This window comes from Leguminivora glycinivorella, chromosome Z, assembly GCF_023078275.1.
Source record: "Leguminivora glycinivorella isolate SPB_JAAS2020 chromosome Z, LegGlyc_1.1, whole genome shotgun sequence".
In the NCBI taxonomy this organism is placed as follows: domain Eukaryota; kingdom Metazoa; phylum Arthropoda; class Insecta; order Lepidoptera; family Tortricidae; genus Leguminivora; species Leguminivora glycinivorella.
The window spans coordinates 13,227,924-13,246,996 of NC_062998.1; the positions used below are offsets into that span (position 1 = coordinate 13,227,924).

The window sequence follows — 19,073 nt, forward strand, 5'->3', positions numbered from 1 at the left end:
GCTATGCTATGCGTTTATGTTATAGAATAGATAAGTTATTTGTTAACAAAAACGTCACGGCAAATGTATGTAGGTACTTTTTGTTCTAATACATAAAGTCACCATTTGGAGGCGCTGCTTATTTTCGAGTATCATATACGAAGACGTCAAAACTCGTGGCAAAGGCTCTGACAGTGGGCCCCCTTAAATATGTGAACCGTAACGTGCATAGCCAGCCTTAGTTCGCATGTTTATTATCCTATTACGGGCAGAAGTCCCACTCACGGACGTCGTTAATTAGCTTGCATTTGCATCTCTAACGAATATAGAGCGGGTAAACGAAGGAAACATCAGAAAAGAAAAGAGAATCTGTGTGATTGCACCTGCAGTCTTTTAACATTTCTCAAATAAATATATAATCTGTTAAAACGAAGTATAAACATTAGGTTATTTTTATACGATTACCCAAAGAAAAGAGTGTATTGTCTAAATAGGATTCGTTCTCGAACTTTCAAAAACACCACCTGACGTGTTTCTTGTATGTCTCATCAATGTGTATTGTGAGCATAAAGTAAATATTACACAAATATAAAATTCATAAATATTATAATTATAATGTCTGACCAGTGCGGTGGAGTAAGTAAATCACTACATTTTATTAGTTTAGGACATTCGCATTGCACTGATATGGCTTTAAAATCGCATTGCTAAAGAAAAGTTTAACTCGTGATGTGATGTTTTCCATAGATGTATCTATGGAAAACATCACATTCAATCAATTTACTGTTAATAAATTATCTCATTTTATTTTCATCGTTATTTTACCTCACAGTAGTGCTTATATGGCAACCTAATCCCAGCTCAATTTGAGCGTTTTCAAGTGGTACTTATAGCCTTAAACCTGTATAAATCGATCGCGTTGTTAGATATTCAGGCGAGAGTTAACCGCTCGCGAATGCCGCGGTATCTGCCATCACTGCCATTGACCCAGGGCCTGGCACCGTGAGAATACAGTGTCCACTTTGACAAAAACTGCTCGACAATACTGGCAGTGCGGCCTGACTAATCTTGCAATAAAAAAAATACGACAATAGATAAAGTTTGTTGGGTAACTTCGATTATAGGCGAACGTTGGTACCTCTTTTCAGTATAGTTGGACAGTCTAAATTTTTTATGAAACATACGGTTGTAAGTTGATTTGCTGCTTTTTAATATTTTTACTAGGTAAATATCACGTTCTTCAATAGTACTTAACCGATTTCGTCAAAAATTAAAAAGTATAAGATGCGGTTTTTCCCAGAGATAAGACTAGATCGATTTGACGCCCCCGAAAACACTCATAACTGTTATTTAGCAAATTAGACGTTTTATAGTAAATATATTATACAATAATAATAACAACACATACACGTACCTACAACAATTGCTCGATTAAACCTTCAAATAATAAGTTTATGGGTATACATATATAAATATGTACAGTTGGATGACACTTTCAATATCAGTTTTTTTACCTGCTTCATAACTGCACGGTCTAAATCAGAGCGGCAGTCTGGCTCACACAATTCCGTTTCAATATTTAATCTGATGATTATAAGAGCGTAAAAACTGCCATGTATTGTAAGCATTTCTCACGGCTCGACAGCACGAGACTTTATTCATGTTCGCACCAGAAGAACCTACAACAATTAACTTCCGTTGAGAATACCGTGCGCTAATGGCATAATAATTATCAAGATTAATATCGCATATTGTTTTAACTAGCAAGTAATTGCCTTTTAACTTAACCATGGTGAATATTATGCATTGTGATTATGACTAATTCATTTTGATTCGTTTGTTTAGCACTAGCACTGTGTAATGCAAATTATGCAAAATAGTACCTAAGTACTGAAACAATAAATCCATATACAATAGGTAAATAAAGTCTAATAAAAAGTACTTCAACAATCGAGATATTTTGATGATAAACACCTTTGGTTGATACTTGGTTAGGTATAATTATGGGTCAAATTATCAATAAAGTTTTAATGTTGGCGGGCAAGCACGGTAGCTTGATAAAGCCTATCACGTAAGTCCGACCTTTTCGCACTTTAGATACGTACGACTACGGGGCCCATTTCTCGAACGATATTAGACTAATAAATATCCAGTCCGTAGTCCACAAACTGTCAAATCGTATGGGTCGCCATGACAACATACACAAATAATGGTTGTGCACAGAAGCAAATGAGGCGAAATACCTATTGTGTGCAATTTAGAATGTGCAGAATTGCGAACAGGAAGAATCGCCACTGTTCACAAGTAATTACTGTCCACAATAGCGAATGAGGTGAAATACTAATTGCGTAGAATTCAGATTGTCCAGAATTGCGAATAGGAAAAAGTGACATTGGCAAGAACGTCGCATAATCCCTATACTATTAGTGTACTACTCGCTGGGTTCTTAAATCGCAATAAATTAGATGTGACTACAAAATATACATAGACAGCACTTAAGCAACTAATAGGTACAACACTGCATTCACTGAGGTATTATTAACCTGCAGAAATCAAAAATAAATTTTTTCATGCCTGTTCCATCAACAAGTTGATGAGCAAGAGCAACCTTCATCAATCATCATGCCTTTATTAAGAACGGGCCCGTCACTACACAGGTTGGTAGAACTCTTACATGTTATTATTGTTTGGGTAATTTAAAGTGCATTGTAAACAAAATGAAATGAATATAGTCATATCTTCTAATATTTAGCCTTACAGAGAGATTATAAGTAGGTAGTTTTCAGTGCAATTCGTTTAAGGCTCAGACGGGACGTGATTTTAGTTTAGTTTTTTAGTTTCATGTCAGACACTTCAACATAACAATCAAATACCGTAAAATAATGTACTTAAAGAAGCTCGCATTAGAGTTCTCGTACCGTGTAAAAAGGGCAGGGGCACACTTAAGTAATTAAATCCACGTTTAGACAGGTAGCAGTAAGTAATCCTAGAGTTTTTTTTTAAATATTCAACGCGGAGAATCAAGTACAATTTTAAATACAAAACGATTGTAATTGAATTGCCCTTTATGTAAACATCTGCATGACTTTGTTATTCAATATCTATGTGGCATTTTACTCGTACCTACCTTAGGAATCATGCTTAGTTGAGCATAAAATAAAATCAAGCAAGTCTTTTTGGAATGCTAGAAAAATTGCATGGTGCACGTATATCACATTGTATTAACTAGACATGATAAGTCAAAAAAAATTATGCCCTCGAACTAATTGTCTGCAGAATTAGAAAAGGCAGGCAGGCAGGCAGAACAGTGTACAACATTCCATTATAATCAGTTGATTCGATTATTTTTAAAACATAGATATTTTAGAGCTCGATATATTACATACCCATGTAAGGTCGGTCCTATTAGCGGAAAATTGCGAATATTAGTCTTATTTATTATAAAGTTACAGATTTACTTATATCGTTTACCTACTCGTAAAGCGGAGGTCACCGCTAACGCTTCTCCATCTCATAACTGTATCACGCTTAGCACTGATTGCATCGGCGACAAAAACTGCACGACGCTGCGCGTTATGCGGCTTCTGTGCACTGCCACACGAGACCAGCATTCCGCAACTAACTAATACCTTCACGGCCACTCGACACAGTTTTATTTCCTATTAAGTTAAAGCTGGTATTCCTTCTTTCACTGACTTCAAAGTCTCTAGACGGCCAGTTCTTAAAACTACACATTCCGGGCCCTATTACAGAAAAGTACCTAAGTAAGTGGCATCGTCGAAATGACGTAAACGTACGTGATGCTCTCTCCGACTCGTCTAGAGCTATATCTGTTTCTCACGATCTTTTAAGCTGCATTTCATATGAAGCGGTAGCTATCCAACCATATAGAGTTACTGCCTAATAGGAGTAGTTCAATCACGAGCCGTACTGCAAGCAAGAGCGATATCGTGACATACAAATTACTTTCGCGCCTCGCTGTGTCATCCGGGGCCAGCGTGTAAAAAATACTAATGGTATCCGCATTAGCAATTTAGTAGGCGTCTTTTATATAATTTAGTCTTTCAAGGAAGTGTTTGATATGTTTATGACGATTATGCGGACAGCACAATACCTCTTCCATGCGTCCATTAGAATTTTAAATTGTAATGACGAGAATCCCATCGTTATTTTGCATTTTGAGTTTGCAGTTAGCGGTGTGAGGTGAACGTGCTTGGACTACGGTCTATAACGTGTGATTTAAGAACTGGTCGTATGAGTAAATTGTGGTCTGGTAACGAGACACATCATTAGCAGGATCGACACTTCTCAGGCCTTGTACGCACTCTATTACTTACTTTGGTAATATTTTGTTTTTATAACTTTATTATTTCAACGCTATTAAACTACCTACTAACTTTCTTACTTTACCTAATAAAAACCGCCGAACTTCGTAAAGCTGTTGCCACATGAATGCATAAAATTTTATTAAAATGGAAAATAACTTGACTGGAACCTTTTATTAATCAAAAAAAGTACTTACTTTCACAGAAGTTCTCAAAGTACTTCCCAATGGGCTCTCCATCGTCAATGAGTGGTCGCTCAGCGTTCAGATAGGCCGACGGTCCATCAGGCAGCGTGTGGTGGTCCAGATGGTACAGGCGGCAGTTGTAGGCGGCCGAGTGCGGCGCACCCAGGTACAGGAACGAGCGACAGAGGAACTCCGACTCGATGTCACAGGCTAGCCGGCACGCGGCTTCCGATGTCACCTGAACACATACTGAGTCATAAAACGCAAACTCACGGATACTAAAGGGCGCGAATACAAGAGGAAATATACTTGCTCTTCCATATTAGTTCGAAAAGCCGTGCACGGCGCGGCGCGTTGATTTTTGCTACCTTATCCCAAAGTACTTCGTGTTCTTGATCAGAAAAATGTAATTATCAGGTCTGTGTTTACATATATGTTTTACTAGCGCAATAACACTTAATATTATGGATATAAATAGGTAAGAAAAATACGACTAAAAATTGCAGACTAGTTTTAAAAATTTCTTTTAATAAAATAGGGAACTTGACTGTACTTCAAATAAAATATTTTATACCATGCACGAAATAAAGCATCAAATAAATATAAGAAAAACATGGATAGAAGTTATTTTTAAATCAAATTTCTATTGATAAGTCAGGTATATAAAGTATATACATATAAAGTAACTGAGTTGACCGTGACGTCACTCAATTCGATTTCATATTAATTCCATATTAGCTAGACTTTTTTTTTTTTTTTTAATCTTTTATTTTATAGAGGCTTCCGTACACTCGTGGTGACGATGAGCTAGACGTTAAAATTCGTTTTGACAGTTCTTAAAAAGAAGCTGCTTTGACTAGGAGGCAAGTAGCCTATGGTTATGGCTTATGGTAATGAAACAAGGAATAAATAAAGTTAACTAGGTATTTTATCACAATTTTTATAGCTAAGAGCTAACTATCAGCGTAATCAACTATCACAAACACGATCGTGACCGGATCGCCGAGCGCATCTCAAGCATTAAACTCTAGTGCAAGTGAAAGAATCGCACATAGCAATTTCGCTTAAAAGTTTAAACTGTTTCTCGGTCATGCAAAAACCCGGCTCGCGGCCAGGTCGTGATTGAAAATGCGAATTGTATAGTTAGAATGGTATCGTGGTATTGTTACCTGCAATTCCTTGTCAGTGTAATAGTGCAGGCCGGCATACTGCGCCACCTTGTCCTCCGCCACGCCCACTCGCGGCGCGGTGAACACCCGCTGTCCCTTGCACGCCTGCGACGCCTTCAGGCACAGGTTCTGCACGAACAAGCCACACATACACAACGTGCAATCATACAAATTGCGTACAATAAGACCACTCCGAGAAACCCACCGAGCTTATTTACACAGCGATGCGTTACATACTAATACTTTTGCTGCTCGGTTTTAGATCCTCTATTAAAGTTCAGGTATTGTACTTAAATTATTATGAAGCCGATTTGATTTTACGTAAGATCAATAAGATAAGTCGTGAAGACATTTTTTTATTGCTTGTTCGCTACTGTAGGTATTAAAACTTGCACGGTGGACTAAAAAATAGGTTAACCGGAAGGCAGGACAGAATAAAATACATTTTTGATTTTTGGCATATACTTATAGTAGTAATTATTGTAATTAATTAGTTACCTCAAAATAATCAGTTCCAGGAGTGTCTACTAACTGGACGAAGTGCTGTGCTGTGCGACGGTCCGAGTCACTCAGAGCACACCGCATGCTTCCATACTCGTACTCCGCCGATCGGCACGGGAAGCGTTTCTGATATAATTTAACCAGTTAATACATAGCAGAGAGGATCGAGTATTATAGAGTTACTGTCGAAGTAAGATGTGTAATCACAGTGCATACTTGCATAGACTGCCATCTCTTGACACAGGCTTAAAACTTTTGAACCTCAGTTTTGACAATTTGGCCCATATTCTTAGCTTGATATGTTTTAAAATGTCAAATACTAATATTAGCGCCATCTAGCTGAGCGTACCCCAAAGGGGTAATGCCATCTAGGCTACCGTACCTTTTTCTGTATGGTACTGAGGTACGTTTTTTTCTTAGACTTTATCTGTCTATACGGAGTTATATATGTCTTTGTACATAGGTATAACCTTAATACATAATACAATACCATATCATCCGCTAATGGCTCACAGAATTAATCCCCTGCCCACATCAACTCCTACTCTAAAATTTTACGGTTAAGGGATACAACGTGGGAAGAAAATTACTCCGATCCTTACTTAGATAGTTAGGTCCCCGTCATAAAGATATTATCCTTTACGATGACGACAGGCGTAGTGTTATATAGTGACTATACTTTTCACGTAACCATAGTCATAAAGAACAGGATACAATCAAGTTTAAAAAATAATAATTTTGTTGGGTACACTTAATAGGCTTACTCACACGGGTAGAATTGCACACAAACGGGGCACAATGATAACTCCGCGAAATAGCTGGAAGCAATCGCATGTACACCCCCATAACTCGCCTGGATACAATACATATTGTGTGTACTTTGTCTATATCTTGAACCGCAAGTAGGGCGAAACCATAAAATATAAATTGAATAGATAAGCGCTAAAATTGCATTGCGGAGTTACAAAGATGCTGCTGGCGCCAGCAAAGGAAGCAAAATGAGCTTTAGAGTAAATGATATAGTACCTCGTTGAGACAGGCCGCGAGGCAGGCCTCCTTGGTGGAGGTGTAGATGATAGTGTTGTCGAGACCCCGCAGCGACTTGCCCGGCACTCGCTCGAAGGCCCAGGGGCGCAGGCACACGCTCTCTGTCCGGACTTGCAGCTTCACCATGTAGTACGTGTTCACCGAACGCTGTCAAAAATGTCTTAGCTACTTCACCATGTACATTGTAATTTGCAATACTTACATATTTCATTGAAGTACCTATGCTATAACTATTTAGTTTAACGATAACTCAGGATGCTACTGCACATTGCAAGTTTGCATAAGTTAGTCATACCTTCAGACTAATGGTAAACTACATAATCTTTATCTTACTAACTGCGCTCAATACAATCTCGATATCAGAGGAAGGGATGCGCAGCGCGCCGCATCATCGGTTTTCGCATTTTATTACTTATTATCGAATACTTAGCTCGGGTCTTTATTAGTCCTGAAAACGATTAAACTGTCTCGGGTATTGCCTGTACAGTTACAGTATTAGCGAGCCTAGATTTTCCTAAGGCTGGCTGACCGATTTAATCTGAATTGTTAATCCGATCGCAGCATTGCCGGGCTAATTGGCAGTGCCTGGAATTCCGGTCGCTATCTAAGTAACTAAAGATTTATTTGACTATTACCTGCTTCTGTATCATGCTGCATATCTATTATCTACCCTCTTACGGAGACCTTTAATATCACTGTGTATAATACAGTACTACTGGACGAATAATAAAAGTGAATGAGATTCAAACTACTACGGACCTATTTTGTGCAAAGTTTAATGTAGGCTTTAGTCTAGCATATGTAAATGCGATGACAACTAACTAGAGTAGAGCTAGTCTATAAATACACGGTATACCTTTCCGCGTAATAGGAACGGGCCGAGGTACCGATAAGTATACCGGTAATATTTTAACTCGCTCGTTGTTTACCATACCGGTGGCCTCAGAAAGCATCTCATTTGTAAATTCTTCCTCAATGCCTTATACGAAACGACGAGTTTGTTGGGTTAGTTTGCTTTAGTCTAATATAGTCACCGGTATAATACTACAGTATTTGTAACGGAGCATTCGCTTAATGGTGTCCTCCTCACAACGGTGACTATAACGTCTTGGTGGTGAGCGATCCATAAATATTATTAAGCTTAGCCAATTACATATTCAGAACATGTGTTTTTAGTATAAATATTAGAATTGATTTACGGTTTTGCTATTTTGTATTTTTTCATAATGATGCGATATATCTTACCTACCTCCTAGAAATGTTGACAAATTAACCCGCATACTTAAATCAACTAACTCAACGATTTTAAAATAAAAATAAAACATTCAGGTAACGGAATTGGTAACAAACCTGCGGTGTGGCCATGGGATTATTTGCTTGAGTGTCATTCTGCAGCAAACAACGAGTCTCTTGCACGGGCGTCAGAGGATTTAGAACGAAGCTGAAACAAATATAATGAAATTAGTACCTATAACATTTTATAGATTAAGTATTAGGACAATATTAAAAAAAAATGCACGCGTAATATTTTAATTTAATTGCACAAAAGATCCCCATGGGTTGAAGTGTATCCGTGAAGGCGGGCAGATATAAGGTAAGATAATATTTTAATTAACTAAAAAATAACGGATATAATCCGAATACAACATCTGAGAATTCCTTTGTTTGTTTATTTCATTTTATTTTCTGTTAAGATTATACAGTTCTACATTTTAGCGTGAATAATCGTAAAAACATGAATCATCAATTCGGTTTCGGCATATGAATTGCTTTATTAAGTAGGTATATGTATTTGCGAACCGGTAAAAGTTCCAAGGAAGAGAATCTTCGTCACATGTCCTAGAATTTATAAAGTGTAATAGAGACAATTTGGAATGTAGCATATTAAAGATATTACCTCGTTCTACTTTTTCTTGCCTTTTAGGATTTGCATACATATACTTAATAGCCTCTTATTTTACATACATATTTTAATAAGAAAGTTTCAAACGTATTTAAGGTGCCATAGGTTCAGAAATGGCGGTTTTGACAAGACGTAGCGTATTTTAGATCCGAATTTCCAAATAGTTACTTCTACCAAAAACGTATCTCTAATAAAAAAAACATAGAGGTAAAATGTTCAGGGACCATAGCTTTCAGAAAATCCATATTCTGCAAATTAACTAAAAAAAAACCCCTCTCTAACAGAGATAAATAATAATTGCTTTTCATTATGAGGATACTGTTACTTACAAAGAATGAGTTAACATAAGATCATGTGCTGCGGATTTTTCTAAGGCATCATTCATTTATTACGTAAGGCGACCTAGGCGGTAGGGCAGTTTTATTTTATTTCTTACACGGTGGGATTGGTAGTGGGGCTTGATAGTTATTATGTAAGAGAACAAAAATGCGTAAAATTTTAAATACTGGGAGATGTTTGAGCCACTAACGATAAGAAAGCTTTTTAAATAAAACCAAATTACATTATTATAAAACACAATATAATAATGTAATTTAATGTACCTCTACAGATACGAAAAAAACTTTTTTTTTTAAGTTACAGTTCCAATAAACCTACTGTGTTATTATAATACGGAGTGACCACCGGTCCGGCGGCCTAGCGGGTAGTGACTCTGCCTGCTAATCCTGCTATGCCGCGGTCCCGCGTTTGAATCCCGGTATGGCCATTTATTTGTGTGATGAGCACAGATATTTGTTCCTGAGTCATGGATGTTTTCTATAAATATATATGTATTTGTATACTATGTATATCGTTGTCTATGTACCCGCAACACAAGCCTTTTTGAGCTTATCGTGAGACTTAATCAATCTGTTTAAGAATGTCCTATAAATCCTAAAATATTTACTTTTTATATGTATATAGATACCATCGTAATTAAATTGAACTGGAAAGAGGGAATCTTTTTTCCTCAAAAGGGGTGGGAATGGGACTAATATCTGGCGAAAAAACTATCTCACGTAATAAACGAATGGCGCCTAGGACACGTGGGTCCGGATGACGAATGCCTGGAATAGACCGCCGAGCGTTGCCCCGGGAAGTTGCTACTGCACTCGGAGTCAGGAAGGCAGGAGCTTAGGAACGCGATCGTAACCGCAGCTTCACTAATCAATAGCTTTGCATACGAACACTTATCTTTTCTGCAAGTTCTACCTAAGTATATGAGGGCGATAGTCTCTTTTGTTGGTGTGAACCAAGGATAATTTATATAGGATTTAAAGTCTCTATACTAAGAATCTTACATCATTTTTTTAGCGCCACCTATTAAATACTATCATATCATAACTAAATACACTGATGATGCCTGCATTATTTTTTTTTCAAAACGATATCATGATATTAAAATAAAGAAGCATGTCATTTGTTCTTATAAAAAATAAAAATACGCAAAAATATTTGAGGAAATATGATTTTCGCCACTTCTAGCTGGGCTGCGAAAAAGCGCCATCTAGTTTTAGCCAAAAAGGCCCATACATTTCAGGGGTACGTAACGTTACGCTTAATGTTGATCGGGAAATAGACCGTGATCCTGTTTACCCTTTTGTTGTTTTTGAACTCCCCATAACCACGATCCATATGAAACTTACCGTTAATCATTTCGTTATTCTAATCATATGATTCATATAGTATTTCGTTAAGTATTGTTAAACTAAATGGTGTCGGGTTATTGGGTTTTTAAAGTGAAGTATGAATGATCATCTCTGTTTACCAGAGGCCCATTTCTTATAACTGAAAGTTACAAGTTACAAGCGGAAGTCTCTTTCCAACTTGTCATATTAGACATTGACAACCACTTGTATATTGTAACTTGTAGCTTCGAGAAATGGGCCCCTGGACCCGTTTCTCGAAAGGTACAAGCCTTGTATTACAAGTGTGTTTCCATGACAACCCATACGATTTGACAGTTCGCGCACTTGTAATACAAGGCTTGTACCTTTCGAGAAACGGGCCCCTGGACGCAGTTATAGGTACTAGCATTTAACGTAGTTTTTAGATATCTACCTAAAGCAACCTGTACCTCAGCAAATAAATGTGCTATGTAGACTCTAACACTAAACTAGTCTGTAGTTTAGCACTTTGCTTTCAAAGTCTCAAGCTAAAACAGGCTTCGCTGTGATCTCTTTAGACCAAGTCTTACGATCAAGGATAAAATATAACTAGCATTGCCTTCGACAACCGACGCGACGCGGCCGACGACGGCGGCGTACCGACTGCATGTTTCTTAGGAATTAAACGACATTAAAATGGTACGCAGCGCGTTACACAGTTGCTGTCGGATAACGGAGCGGGGTACCGTTTGTCTCAACAATTTGTATTTAATTTAGCTGCAGGACCTGATCCGAGCGGGGAAACATTAGAGTAGGTATTATCAAAGAGGATCGAGTATTATAAAGCTACTAAAATAATTGTATTATGTGTAGAGGACACAGTTCAGATAAGAAAGCACATCAAATATTTTATGTTGTGTAAAGTACATATTTAATGACATTGAGATTTATATTATCTTTTTCTTCTGTGACAATTTGATATGTTTTCTCTTAAGAAGAACGACGTATTATTAAGCCATAATATAATTTATTGAAATTAATTTCCATAGAGTACCTACCTAGTCTCTTAACATTTTTTTGATGAATACTTTTGCAGTTAAAAGTATCTTGTTATTTAATGCATGTTAATTATAAGATGTAATGTTTTGAAAAGAAGTGGCCCGCCGAGTTTCTTGCCGGTCCCATAGTGGATACCCCCCTCCCAACTGAGGGGGGACTGAAATCTTCTCGAGGCTGAGGCGTAGGGTTAAAGCCGGCGTAGCTTTATTTGACGTTCATATGCGCATTGTAATATGCCTACTTGAAAAATAAATATATCATTTTCATTTCATTTTCATAGAGAGTTACTGTCGAAGTAAAATGTGTAATCACAGTGCATAGACTGCCATCTCTTGACACAGGTTCAAAACTTTTGAACCTCTGTTTTGACAATTTGGCCCATATTCTTAGCTTGATATTGATATGTTTTAAAATGTCAAATATTAATATTAGTGCCATCTAGCTGAGCGTACCCCAAAGGTGTAATGCCATCTAGGCCACCGTACCTTTTTCTGTATGGTACTGAGGTACGTTTTTTTCTTAGACTTTATCTGTCTATAAGTAAAGAGGTAAATTTAAATTAATAAGTTAATAGAATAAATACACAGAATACATTTTGACTCTGAATCAAAGACATATGTAACTCCGTATAGATGGATAAAGTCTAAGAAAAAAACGTACCTCAAAGCCCTAGAGAAAAGGATACGGTGGCCTAGATGGCGTTACACCTTGGGGGAACACTCGGCTAGATGGCGCTAATATTAATATTTGACATTTTAATACATATCAAGCTATGGGCCAAATTGTCAGATAGAACTGAGGTTTAAAAGTTTTAAGCTTGTGTCGAGAGGTGGCAGTCTATGCACTGTGATTACACATTTTACTTTGACATTAACTCTCTATAATACTCGATCCTCTTTGCTCTGAATATACGAGAAAAGTAAACCAAATTATATTCATTGATTATTAAGACAAATAGAAAAAGTAGCCTATGTCACTCTCCATCCCTTCAAATATCTCCACTTAAAAAATCAGGACAGTTCGTCGCTCCATTTTGCCATGAAAGATGGGCAAATAAACAGACACACACACTTTCCCATTTATAATATTAGTATGGATAACACTTTCTACTAATGAGTGCCTCTTCCGAAGTTCAAGACCCCTTAAAGTAGGTACCTAATACATAATACGCATACATATATGTGTCTGAGTAGGTACCTAGTTTTTTTTTGTCATTGAGTCACAAGCATCTCGAAACTAGGTAATAAGGCGTACCTCGCCATTGTAAAGAAAGCGAAAATATACCTAAGGTGACAGACCCAATCATGGACAGTTTAAGAAAAAAAATCGCCTGTTTTTGATATTTCACTGATAAATGTAACAATTCTACGGCTAAGCGTGTTAAATCTTGAATGTCCTATACTTCTATTACATTTCAAGCGTATTGCAGAATAGATACTCCTATTGGTTTCTTCATAGTTATCAAATTAAAACTAGGTGTTTTTTCTCCAATTATGGACGGCAGTTTTCCAGTAATGGATCCCCCATTATGGACAGTGAAATAAATTTAAAATTTTACTTTTAAAGCCAACTGATACGCAATGAGTCAATTTTATACACCATAAATACAATTAGTTTGGGTTATTTTAACATAGGATTGTTTCTTGTAAATTTTGGTTTTGTAAATTGTTCCTTGTCCATCATAGGAGGTACGCAGTTTTTCGGGTCCAGTAATGGACACTCGCAAAATAACGTCATTTCTTTATATCTTTGGAGCAACAAACTAGTATGTTTTATACCTTATCTCATGCTTAATGCAGTAAGTAAAACGCATTCAAGATTACACCGTGCGTTATTTTTTTATTATTTTATACATGAACTCAACTCTCTTAGCAACATTACTAAGAATTCGTCTCGATATTTTTTTCAGTAAACTGGTGAATTTTATCTTGTCGCCAAATCCTTCAGAAATAACCGAATTATTTGAAACTTCAAAATGAAACAGCTCTACAACTCTAGTTTATGGTACATAGCCGTCAGTTTTTAGAAACTTATTTTAGATACTTATTTTTAAGGATTTGTGTTTTTTTGTCCATAATGGCATCACCGTCCATTATGGGGTATTTTACCTTATTACCTACGTTTTAAAATAAAATACATAGTTCCAGTAGAGCTTAAATAGACAACCTCAACTTCCAACAAAACAACGGGCGCTATGATAACCAATTTGATCACAACTTTTTAAGTTCGCGCTCTACGTAGATACATTATGCATCGCTAATTACATAGAAATATCAAAAACGTAGAGTTTGTTTGATTTCACAACGAGTAATAAATCTTACATGCCACATATTGCTGCGAGTAAGACAATAATGACAGGGAAGGCGCTAAAGCAACTGTCTCACATTAATATCACGCTGGTAAGAATGGTTGGCAACTTGGCACTCACGTTTGATGTATGGTTAATTAATGATGGATGACTTCAATTCCGATTGCTTTGCTCGTGGTGGCTTTATCTCAACTCTGATAAAGATAAGTTCAATTGTATTGGTATTTAATGTTGTTTCAGTTATAAATGTAATTCTATTATGATTCGATATATTCGTTACTTGGGTTCCTGATATATTTTATTTTATTTTAACACAGATAAAAGGTGATATTTAAATGCCAATTTTCGTTAAACTCGGATTGCGATACATTATGTGTAAGTAATTAAACGAACGCCTGATTTGAACTGTGCTGACGTAGTAGAGCGGAGATTAATCGTATTCTAAAAAAATTAAGAGATGACTAATAATGCAGTCACGGTCCTAAACATACAGACAAGATATAAAAATGTTGTTTGCTCTGAAATGACCTCCTAAAGTATTGAGTTGCTTGGTACTATGAGCGGACTTTAAGCCTCCTGTGCATCTCGTTTAGCAGCTCTAGATTACCGCTATAGTAAATGGATGGAATTATAATACTCGTAAAGTGAAGTGGACGAGTGGAATATTGATCCGCGGCCGATAGCGCCGCGGGCGGCCCCGCTCTAGCTGCCGATTCGTCTATTACACTGCACCCGACTTCTTGTTAACAGCCTCCAGCTTTGTAAACATTTGTCATACATAATTGCCTGCCAAATCATGAAATCACCCGCATTGTTGAATCAACTTTTTCTTGTCTATTATTGCCATGGTTACGGTCCCCTGTCACGCTGGTTTTATGCAAAATTATACTAGGTACTGAAATTATGCAAGCCAAGCATGCATGTAGTCCATGTTTGTAGGTGTCAAATTAAGGAAAGGGCTTGTTAACACCATCAGAAAAATGCATGTTTGCAAAGTTTAAGTAGCATATTTTTGCATAAAACCAGTATGAATCAGGAGACCGTAACCATAGCAATAACAGACAAGAAAAAGTTGATTTACCCAAACCAATAAATATTGGGGACACTTTACACATATCAACCTAGTCAAACTAAGCCAAGCTTGTACTATGGGTGCTAAGGTGTTTTCCGAAATGTTCGTGTAACACTTTCATCATAATTATGAGCACAATCGCGAAGGGTCTACTTGTAGCTGTCGAAATGATCGAGTACCTATCCATGTTTTGCCTCTATCAATTTCAGTAAATCACATCAGATGAAAAGGCCGCTAAATACGAGTGTTGACATTGACACGCTCTTATGACTGTACACATATATGATCATGTAAATTTTAATTAAATAAATAATTATTAGGTTGTTGCATAATTATTTTCCCACTTTGAAATGCGACTAAATTATTTTGTATATCTTTTGACGACCGGTCTGGCGCAGTCGGTAGTGACCCTGCCTGCTACGCCGCGGTCCCGGGTTCGAATCCCGGTAAGGGCATTTATTTGTGTGATGAGCACAGATATTTGTTCCTGAGTCATGAATGTTTTCTATGTATATAAGTATTTATATATTATATATATCGTTGCTGAGTAGTGAGTACCCACAACACAAGCCTTCTTGAGCTTACCGTGGGCCTCAGTCAATCTGTGTAAGAATGTCCTATAATATTTATTTAAATTTAATATTTAAAATATCTATTTATTGAAACAATTAATCGACAATATAATCACCATTATTATCTAGAACATGTAGCCATTTGCTAGGCAAAGTTTCAATACCCTTATACCCAGAAAGAAAGTGGCTGAGAGGCAAAAAAATTAGCAAGGTGATTTTTTAGCTGACCGGAATTTTCGAATTTCTTTTTATGAAGATGCTGTTTTAAAGCCCGGAAAAGGTGATAGTCGGAAGGTGCCAAATAAGGGCTATAAGGTGGGTGAGGTATCGTTGTCCAACCGAGCTCCTCTAGAAATTTACGGGTCCTTTTCGCAACATGTGGTCTTGCATTATCATGAAGTAATGACACTTCCAGACGTTTTGACCGTTTTTCTTTAACAGCGTTCGCCAACATCTTTAGTTGATTCACGTAGACTTCGGCGTCAATAGTCTGGTTATTCTCCAATAACTCTCAAAACAACATTCCTTGCGAATCCCAGAAGACTGACAGGAGAAATTTCCGACCATGCGTACTGCTTTTCGGCTGTGTTGGTGGCCGTTTATCGGCAGGTATCCGAAAGGCTTTTCGTGTGACGTTCTTGTACAAGATCCAGGATTCGTCTCCAGTGATGATCGACTCCAAGAAGTTCTTTTTTTGGGGACGCAGCAGCAGACTTTCACAAATGCTAACACGTACTTCACGTTGAGCATCGGTCAAATCATGAGGCGTCCATCTTAACAAAACTCTGCGGTAACCCATGGATTGTAGATGGCGATCTATGGTACTGTACTGTGTGATCTGTATGTATGGTACTGTGATGTGTGTGTTAGAGTCTTCTCTAAATCTCTGGTGGTGGAATCCGGATGCAACTCAAGCTCGCGCCGCAATGCCACTTCGTCAAAAGTGACGAGGCGACCAGTATGAGGAATGTCTTGTGTCTCCTTCATCAAAGCGCTGGAACCAATTTCGTACTGTGCGATCGGTAGTAGTGTTTGGGCCAAAAAGCACTTAATCTTATTTGCTGTTTCCCTTGAACTGGTTCCCAATTTGTGTTCGTATAAGTAAATCGCTCGAAGATGTTGTTGGACCATTTTTTATATTTTAATTAACTAAATCCCTGTGACAAGCTCCCGCTTTATATACCCGACGTGAAAGATTCGAGAACATTCTGCTATATACCAGATTTATTATAGAATATTCCAGACAATACTGGAAATAGCAAGAATTTTTGAAGTGGGAAAATAATTACCTATGCAACAACCTAATAAATATATGTTATTCATTTGCTGGCGCATTCAGTTTCTCAGGAATAAGGACCGTTATAATTATAAATGAAGGAACGATTTGAATTTATCTACGGACAAACTGGCTGTGCCAAAATTGATATAAGCAACATCATGAAGTTTAAATATCACTAACGAATAACGATATACTGTTGACATCACCGATTTAGGATAATTATTTAGATTTTTATAACATGATTAGGAGACATAAAAAATATAAACAAATTATCTATACCTATAAACGATGTACCTACTATATTGACGTAGGTATACCTGTATGTTACCAAGAAATATTATCTTATCTTATTTTATATTTTATGATTGTGAAATTATCAAGCTATTCGCAACGGAGTCGTATACTGTACAGCTTTACTAAGTTGACCCATAAACACTTATCTCCCTCAACCAGCTTGGTCGAAAGTAATTTTTATCTGTTTTAATAATAGCAATTCCATATTTATAAAAAAAAGAATCAATCAGTAAGATTTCATAGTGAAGACAAATGCCATCTTTATAGACTAGAAAACATTTGCAACAGTTACAAGCAGCGGTCGTAAAGCAAAAGATATAATCTGTTTCCTGACAGCATCAGATTATCAGAAGAGATACGAGGTCATGATCCCAATAAAAATGTTGTCTCAGGCATACAAACGCAGCAGGAACAATACATTATCGCTACAGGCCCACCCCGATCTGAAAAGGTTATACCTACCTACCTACCTGTAATTTTCGAGACTTCCAAGCCTATTATTTGCTATGTGCCAAGAATAATTTATAAAATAAAAAAAAATAAAACCGCCTTCAAAAATAAGCGCGTTACAAAACACGGAGAAACTAAAAAGCCAAAAATAATAAACCTTTCAATTCAGATTTCTTATCGTATTGCAATAAGCTAAACATCCAAATTATAAACAAATCAATTATTTTTGTAGTCGGTACCAGACCTGTTCGTCGCCTTGCTATTGCCTGTTTGCCCCACCCAACCATACACAGGCTGGTACCGACTCCAAAAATAATTGATTTGTTTATAATTTGGATGTTTAGCTTATTGCAATACGATAAGAAATCTGAATTGAAAGGTTTATTATTTTTGGCTTTTTAGTTTCTCCGTGTTTTGTAACGCGCTTATTTTTGAAGGCGGTTTTATTTTTTGTTAAAAAGTTTATTTATTTATTGATTTTTAGTGGTTCCTAGTGATATTATATGTATCCGTCCGAATACATGTACAGTAGTGAAAGAATTATCCTTTAACTCCTAACCATTGAGGAGTTGACCTTCCATCATCAGCTCAGCCACATAAAATTATTACCATTAGACGTAAATACTGGTGTACCTTTGAAAAATAGACTAAAAACATTACATGTGCCTATAACATTTGAAGAGTTCCCTCGATTTCTCCAGGATCCCATCATCAGACCCTGACTTGGTGCCAATGGGACCATCTCGGGGTTATACCGGTTCGATCAAAAAAAAATTTTGAAAATCGGTCCACGATTCTCGGAGATATCAAGTAACATACATACAAAAAAAAAAAAAAAAAAAAATAAAAAACATTCAGTCGAATTGAGAACCTCCTCCTTTTTTGAAGTCGGTTAAAAATCAAATAAAATGAATAGGCCTCAATCTAAGAGTAGCTCATAACTAAAGGTATTAGACGACTAATGTAAAATGTAAGCCTTTCAAGTCTTTTTTTTTTTTACAACGGTTGACTCAATTCTATTCACATAGAGCTTCTTTAGGGCATTTCTTTGGGTAGACAGCCAGTAACAATGATAAATATATTAGCGCGAGAAATTTCACACTGCTAATAGGATACCGAATTGATTTTCAATCGATCCGGTTTAAATGGATTTCGAGGAATCTAACGAGCGCTGTACACTGTATACTGTTTACACGCTTCGCTTCAGATCAAACTAATGCAATTTATTTCCAACTTTACAAAAAGGAGACTCATATTCATCGCAAGATGCTGTATGCTACCCTT

General features: G+C 36.9%; 1 protein-coding gene across 1 annotated transcript in view; it reads right to left on the bottom strand.

Moving 5' to 3' along the window:
* LOC125240643 overlaps positions 1-19,073 on the bottom strand; it is an 85,978-nt gene that overhangs the window by 14,020 nt on the left and 52,885 nt on the right. Inside the window, exons 5-9 of the mRNA XM_048148639.1 lie at positions 8,557-8,647; positions 7,186-7,353; positions 6,157-6,285; positions 5,659-5,787; positions 4,502-4,727 (exon numbers count right to left, since the gene is read on the bottom strand). Coding sequence (XP_048004596.1) covers positions 4,502-4,727; positions 5,659-5,787; positions 6,157-6,285; positions 7,186-7,353; positions 8,557-8,647 — 743 coding nt within the window. The remainder of the gene's footprint in view (positions 1-4,501; positions 4,728-5,658; positions 5,788-6,156; positions 6,286-7,185; positions 7,354-8,556; positions 8,648-19,073) is intronic.